At 40.4% G+C, this 6,668-nt stretch overlaps 1 protein-coding gene across 1 annotated transcript in view; it reads right to left on the bottom strand.

Moving 5' to 3' along the window:
- LOC116356745 (inversin-like) overlaps window positions 1-4,569 on the bottom strand; it is a 100,312-nt gene extending 95,743 nt beyond the window's left edge. The window contains exon 1 of the mRNA XM_031803381.1: window positions 4,401-4,569. Within this exon, the coding sequence (XP_031659241.1) occupies window positions 4,401-4,569 (169 nt within the window). The remainder of the gene's footprint in view (window positions 1-4,400) is intronic.
- Between the last annotated feature and the right edge of the window lie 2,099 nt (window positions 4,570-6,668).

The raw sequence follows: 6,668 nt of genomic DNA, 5'->3' as shown, positions 1-6,668 counted from the left end.
TGGGAGTCCACGAGGTGATACCCTCTGACCACCCCGGGCGGGCGCACATGTCCTCTTAACAATAAAAAGGTTTTCCTCTCAGTTTCAACACCCTCTGAATCATCGCTAGAGAGACCGACGACATATAGGCTACTTCCTGGCACACACATGGTACCCAACAACAATTACAAAGGAAAACATATGCGCATACCTATGTCTCACGTTATACCACGTATTAAGTAACAAAATGAAGTTGTTTCCTATTGTAAGTTAGCTAACTACATGTTTATTGTCCCTTCCATCTCGATATGCCTTGGTAGCAAAGCATTAAATGAACCCCACCCCATTTCGTACCCATTCCTTTCTCTTGAGAAATGCGCCTCAAATGAACCGCTAGCCACCAAGCTAACGAGTAATTTCCAGAAACTTTTAAAAAGGTGAACAAAACAAAAACGTGACCACGACTTGTTACTTACGGATGTCAAGAGGGGTCGCATCTGTTCACTGGCCTCTTCTTCCATTTGTCCAAATTTCTGTCCCCTATCCTCTGGGAGAATTTGAATATCGAATACCGAAATAACCTTTTTTGGACGTGTCACCGACACTAACTCGACTGACTGGCATTTTCACTAACCTAACGTAGCGATTTTTACATACAGAGCATAACCCGCCCTATTTTGATTGACAGTGTATGTTCTCCTTTCATATCCAAGCAGCCGGTTTCCTTGACCAATGATAAGAGTAGAAAAGACAAATGGGCGTGTATGACACGCCTATTCCGGAGGGGCTGGTGAAAGAGCAAGGATGCTGTGTTGATTGTCTGGCCATTACTTTGCGCCAAAGGTATGATGCTGTACCTGTGAACTTTCAACAGATTCCTGGAATTCTGCCAGCAAATAACCACAAATGGTCTTCTTGTTTGTTCAAAAGCATTGTTTTACCAAAGCCATGCCAAGGCTATTGATTTAGCTATATAGCCTATCTCTGGTTTTACTGTCAATCCTTTTGGCCCATGAGTTTATCTGAAGGTAAGCAAAATAGGGAACTCATATTGGTTTTCTTATATACATTACAAGTAATGTCACTTTAACCATATCTACATGTACATACTACCTCAATCAGCCTGACTAACCGGTGTCTGTATGTAGCCTCGCTACTGTATATAGCCTGTATTTTATACTGTTGTTTTATATCTTTACCTACCTATTGCCTCCCTTAATACCTTTTTTGCACTATTGGTTAGAGCCTGTAAGTAAGCATTTCACCTGTTGTATTCGGCGCACGTGACAAATAAACTTTAATTTGATTGATTTTCCAAGATTGACGTTGAATTTATTGTAAGTATGCATCCTAAAGCCACTCTAACAAGGTGCGTATGGTGGGAATCTGTCATCAGTAACTACATGTATGTGGTGCCTGTAAGGAGCTTATTAGAGATTAACTGGTTCATATTCATGTAGAGTTTGCCCCCTGATGTTTGTGTGGCAGCATAATTCTGACAGATTACCTCAATATTTCAATATTGTTCCCAAGGTTTATGTTTGAATTATTTTTTATATATTTTTTAAACTCTGTTATGAAATATCTGCTCATAGTGGCTTACAAATAAACAATCAATTGCAGTGTCACCTCAGAGTAAACACAGCTGTTCTAAGAAAGTTAAAAGGTCAGTGCATAAAATAGGCCTACATATAAAAGTCATCTGAGCGTTTTTAGTCCCATGAAAAGACATGCATGTTTACTTTTGATCATCATCACCATCCTCATCACCATCATCATCATCATGACCATCCTCATCATCATCATCGCCATCATCATTGTCATCATCATCCTCATCGTTGTCGTAGTCCTCATCATCATCCCCATCATCGTCATCATCATCGTCATACCCATCATCGTCATCATCGTTGTCGTCATCCCCATCATCATCATTGTCGTTATCATCGTCGTAGTCCTCATCATCATCTTCCTCTCGTGGACATTGTAAACAGAGTAGTTTAGATATTGTGATATAGGGTTCCATTCCATTGCACCAGATAAGGAAAGAATGTCATTACATTAACCACTGATATGGAACTTCAGACGTGTCAGACGTAGATGTCCGCTGCCGCATGCATTCCCAATGATCAATCAGGATGGCAATACAAGTGTGTGTGTGTGTGATTAACAAGACTGCTGGAGGGCAACCCTCTAGGGACCAAAGGTGCAGAGTCTAAACATTGTAATCCCCTTAATTTGGTCTCAGGTATTTCTATAGCCTGTTACTGGAAGTGATGCTGTGGCATTAGAAACGCTCACTAGGGGTTGGAGGTGACTTAATACCTGCTAGCTCTCTGAACATCAAAGGTGCCCTTAGTTGGATCAAAATTTATATTTCAGCCACCTGTTGACCCTAGTTAAAACAATTATTTAACATTTTAGGAAAAATGTAATTTCTGAACATAACATGTAAAAAAAAGATATTGGACAAGAAAAACTGCCAGCCACGGCTCAGAGGACCATCCCTGGTTTAACATGTATGTTAACAGCCTATATGAGACAGCCTATAGGGAGGAGGTCAGAGACTGGGCAGAGTGGTGCCTGGATAACAACCTCTCCCTCAACGTGATCAAGACAAAGAAGATGATCGTGGACTACAAGAAAAGGAGGGCCAAGCACGCCCCATTCTCATCAACAGGGCTGTAGTGGAGCTGGTTGGGAGCTTCAAGTTCCTTGGTGTCTACATCACCAACAAACTATAATGGTCTAAACACACCAAGACAGTGGTGAAGAGGCACAACAACTCCTATTCCCTCAAGGAGACTGAAAAGATTTTTCCATGGGTCTTCAGATCCTCAAAAAGTTCTACCTCTGCACCATCGAGAGCATCCTGACTAGTTGCATCACAGCCTGGTATGGCAACGGCTTGGCCTCCGACTGCAAGGCACTACAGAAGGTAGTGCGTACGGCCAGTACATCACTGAGGCCAAGCTTCATTATTTCCAGGACCTCTATACCAGGTGGTGTCAGAGGAAGGGGCCTAAGAATTGCCAAATTACACTGCTGCTACTCTCTATTTATTATCACTTACCTCTACCTACATGTACATATTACCTCAATTACCTCGACTAACCTGTGGCCCCGCACATTGACTCTGTACCAGTACCCCCTGTATATAGCCTCGTTACTGTTATTTTATTGTTGCTCTTTAATTATTTGATATCTTATTTAGTAAATACTTATTTAGTAAATACTTACTTAAGACTTATTTTGTTAGAACTGCATTTTTGGTTAAGGGCTTATAAGTAAGCATTTCACTGTTGTATTCGGTGTGTATGACAAATATAATTTTATTTGATTTGATTTTATGATTTTGGTTGAGCCAAATCAATGTTTTAGCGTCTATCCTATGGCTCCCCCTCCTGTCTGAATAGATTCAGTAATAATTTGAAACAAAACGTGAAACATTTAAAAACGTATTTTTACCCAAATAGCATTTAAGCCTTTTATTAGATTAGTTTCTGTATATTATTTCTAAACAAGCAAGTATATTATACTGCTGTACATGTTTATAACATTGCATTAAACATTTGACAACAATAATAATACAGTCATTAAGCTCACACTTGATCCAATACAATTTACTGTTAAACAGGATATGCAATGGCTCCTTCTTGGCCTGAGCTGGAGGCAACAATATCATATGACTCTACAGACTTTCAATTATATTTCAAAAACCTAATCACATTAAAAGTTGATACTGATACAAGTGTTGTACCATGTGACTAAATGAAATAGTATGTCAGATTTTTTTTACATCATACCTCAGAACAATAAATATGTAGAAAGCTCAAAAGTGTTGCAAAAATATTGCCTTGCATTCCACCCAGAACCATCTCACCCACATGGCTACTGGTCGCCATAGAGACTCCTGCCAAAGGTATAGGCCTGCAGTCACCATTCTTTCAATCTCTCAGGTGAGGGAGGTCTGAGTACCTGCATGTCTTAGCCTTGACAAGTGAGCATCTTCCTGCTGACTCCTCTATCACTGATTCTTCCTACTGAATTACTGGAGCGCCACCTTGTGGATCATCAAGCCCATTGATGTTTACCATCAAATTATATTTGCAAAACTTCAGGAGAAAAGTTTCAGGCCACTCTTTCTGCGCCTCTGGGTGTCCCCCAATGAAAAAAGCTTCCTTAGGTGGACAAATACAAAATGTTTCACACCGGCCAGCTTGGAGGAAGATATGGCAATGAACTCTGGAGGATTGGGCCTGTGAAGAGAGAGTTTAAAGGTTTGATGCCATTTTAATGGCGGACAAAAAATGGTGATATTAAAGATACACTGTAAATGAGTTCTATTACATTCAACAATTCAAAATATGTGCCATTAACTCCAAACATCTGTATATTACTAGGTAATAGAGTAAGATGTTTACCTTGGAGCTCTAGGCCGATTCTTGGCCTCTCCGACAGGCCTTTGGGTGATGAGTCTTCCCCTAGCTCGCAGTGGCAGGGTTCTAGCCTGTGAACTATGCCTCCTGGTGTAACTGGGAGCCATGACGTTCCTGGATAGAGCTGCCATGGACTCCCTGTAGACAAGGCCATGTCTGGAAGATATGCTGCAGTGGTGACACGTGGCCAACTGAGAGAGAGGTAAAATAAGGGCAGAGGTCAATGTAAAAGACACTGCCATAGGGGTTAGCTATTCAACGTTACAGACATGCTGAGACAATTACCAAAGAGATTCAAAGAAGGACGTTGAGGAAAGTAAGTGGGTGAGGATGATAAACAAATCATTAAAACCAGGCCACACTACTTCCTGTAATAATGAAAGTCATGTAGACCTGGTTAAAAGTAAACCAAGACCCTAGAGGCCTCTCCCCATAAAGAACACAAGGCTAAATTCAGATGTGATAACACACATGTTGGCCCTAGCCCACTGTCAATGACTTCCCTCCACCAATAGGATATCAGGACAGCTCTCTAGAGTCTGGAGAGCATCAAGCGCATCATAGCCCCACTTCTAAACCAGAACACGCTTATTTATTTTACAAGTTAATAATTTAGCAGACTCTGTTATCCAGAGTGACTTACAGATAGTACATTCATCTTAAGATAGCTAGGTGGGACAACATAGTAGGTACATTGACTCTATTGTATGTCGCACACTGGATTAAAGGCTATCATCACATTATGTTGCCCACAAATCTTCTTATGACATTTCTATGGAGAACAGTGTTTCACTCTTTCTCTGCTTAGTTTATAAAAATAGTAGCGACAATAACTTATGTTTTTATAATAACTATATGTTTGGTTCTATGCATAGTATTTGTGTCACACATAAATTAAGCAAGGATAAACATGATACATTCAGAAACTGTTACAGTAGCCTACAGTAATATGTTGCCTCTGTGGAAAGAGAAAGACATCGCTAATTATAAGACTAGCCCTAAATGATTCCCCTCTTCTATCAGACATTCCTTAAATTGACCATGGAAACGATAAAACAAAGTATACATTCTTTACCTAGCACAATTCAACCATCTGCTACCACACTCCCAAATGATCAACTCACAAACAATGCTTGTATCAAAGCATTGAGAGTCAACAAAGTTGTGTAAATGCCTGGAAGAGAGGAACTCACCGAGACAAAGGCTGCCATGCTGTGCTGTTTCTGTTCTTCTTCACGAGAGTCACAATGTGTGACAGTCCCTCTAACACAAAACGCTCTGTCATCCTACATATGGGTGGAGCCAGGGGGCGATGAAATAAATGACATCTCAGCCCACTGCTTCTTAAGGATGTCACCAGTACATGATTCCTGCCTACAGCCATAATCTATACTCTAGACTGTGGATTAGAGTCTGAAACCACCCCCCACACCAAACCAATAGGGTTGTGAACAGGCTGTCCTATTTTAACCTGAATAATCTTGGAAAGTGAACCAAGCTGTGTTACATCAACAACAATTGATTTGATGTTCTGTTCCGTGTTTCTGGGTTAGATAACGGGATATATCCTTTTGTGTGATTACACAACACTACAATTTAATGTCAGAAAAGGATATTACAGGGTTGATTTTCTGTCCTAAAATGTAATCTTGCCAAATATGTTTCTGATGTGTCTTGGCTGCCTATTTATAGGTTTGTGATCCAAGAATATCACTATGCAGATGTGTATCATGATAGAATACCACTCTGCAGATGGGTATCATGATTGAATACCACTATGCAGATGGGTACATGATAGAATACCACTCTGCAGATGGGTATCATGATTGAATACCACTCTGCAGATGGGTTTCATGATTGAATACCACTCTGCAGATGGATATCATGATTGAATACCACTCTGCAGATGGGTTCATGATTGAATACCACTCTGCAGATGGGTATCATGATAGAATACCACTATGCAGATGTGTATCATGATAGAATACCACTCTGCAGATGGGTCTCATGATTGAATACCACTCTGCAGATGGATCCTATGATAGAATACCACTATGCAGATGGATATCATGATTGAATACCACTATGCAGATGGATAGCATAATAGAAAACCACTCTGCAGATGGATAGCATGACAAAATACCACTCTGCAGATGGGTATCATGATAGAATACCACTATGCAGATGGATAGCATGACAGAATACCACTCTGCAGATGGATCCTATGATAGAATACCACTGTGCAGATGGATA

The sequence above is a fragment of the Oncorhynchus kisutch genome, linkage group LG2 (assembly GCF_002021735.2).
Source record: "Oncorhynchus kisutch isolate 150728-3 linkage group LG2, Okis_V2, whole genome shotgun sequence".
Lineage (NCBI taxonomy): Eukaryota > Metazoa > Chordata > Actinopteri > Salmoniformes > Salmonidae > Oncorhynchus > Oncorhynchus kisutch.
The sequence above is the reverse complement of the archived record's forward strand: the minus strand, read 5'-3'. Positions and strand labels throughout refer to the sequence as shown.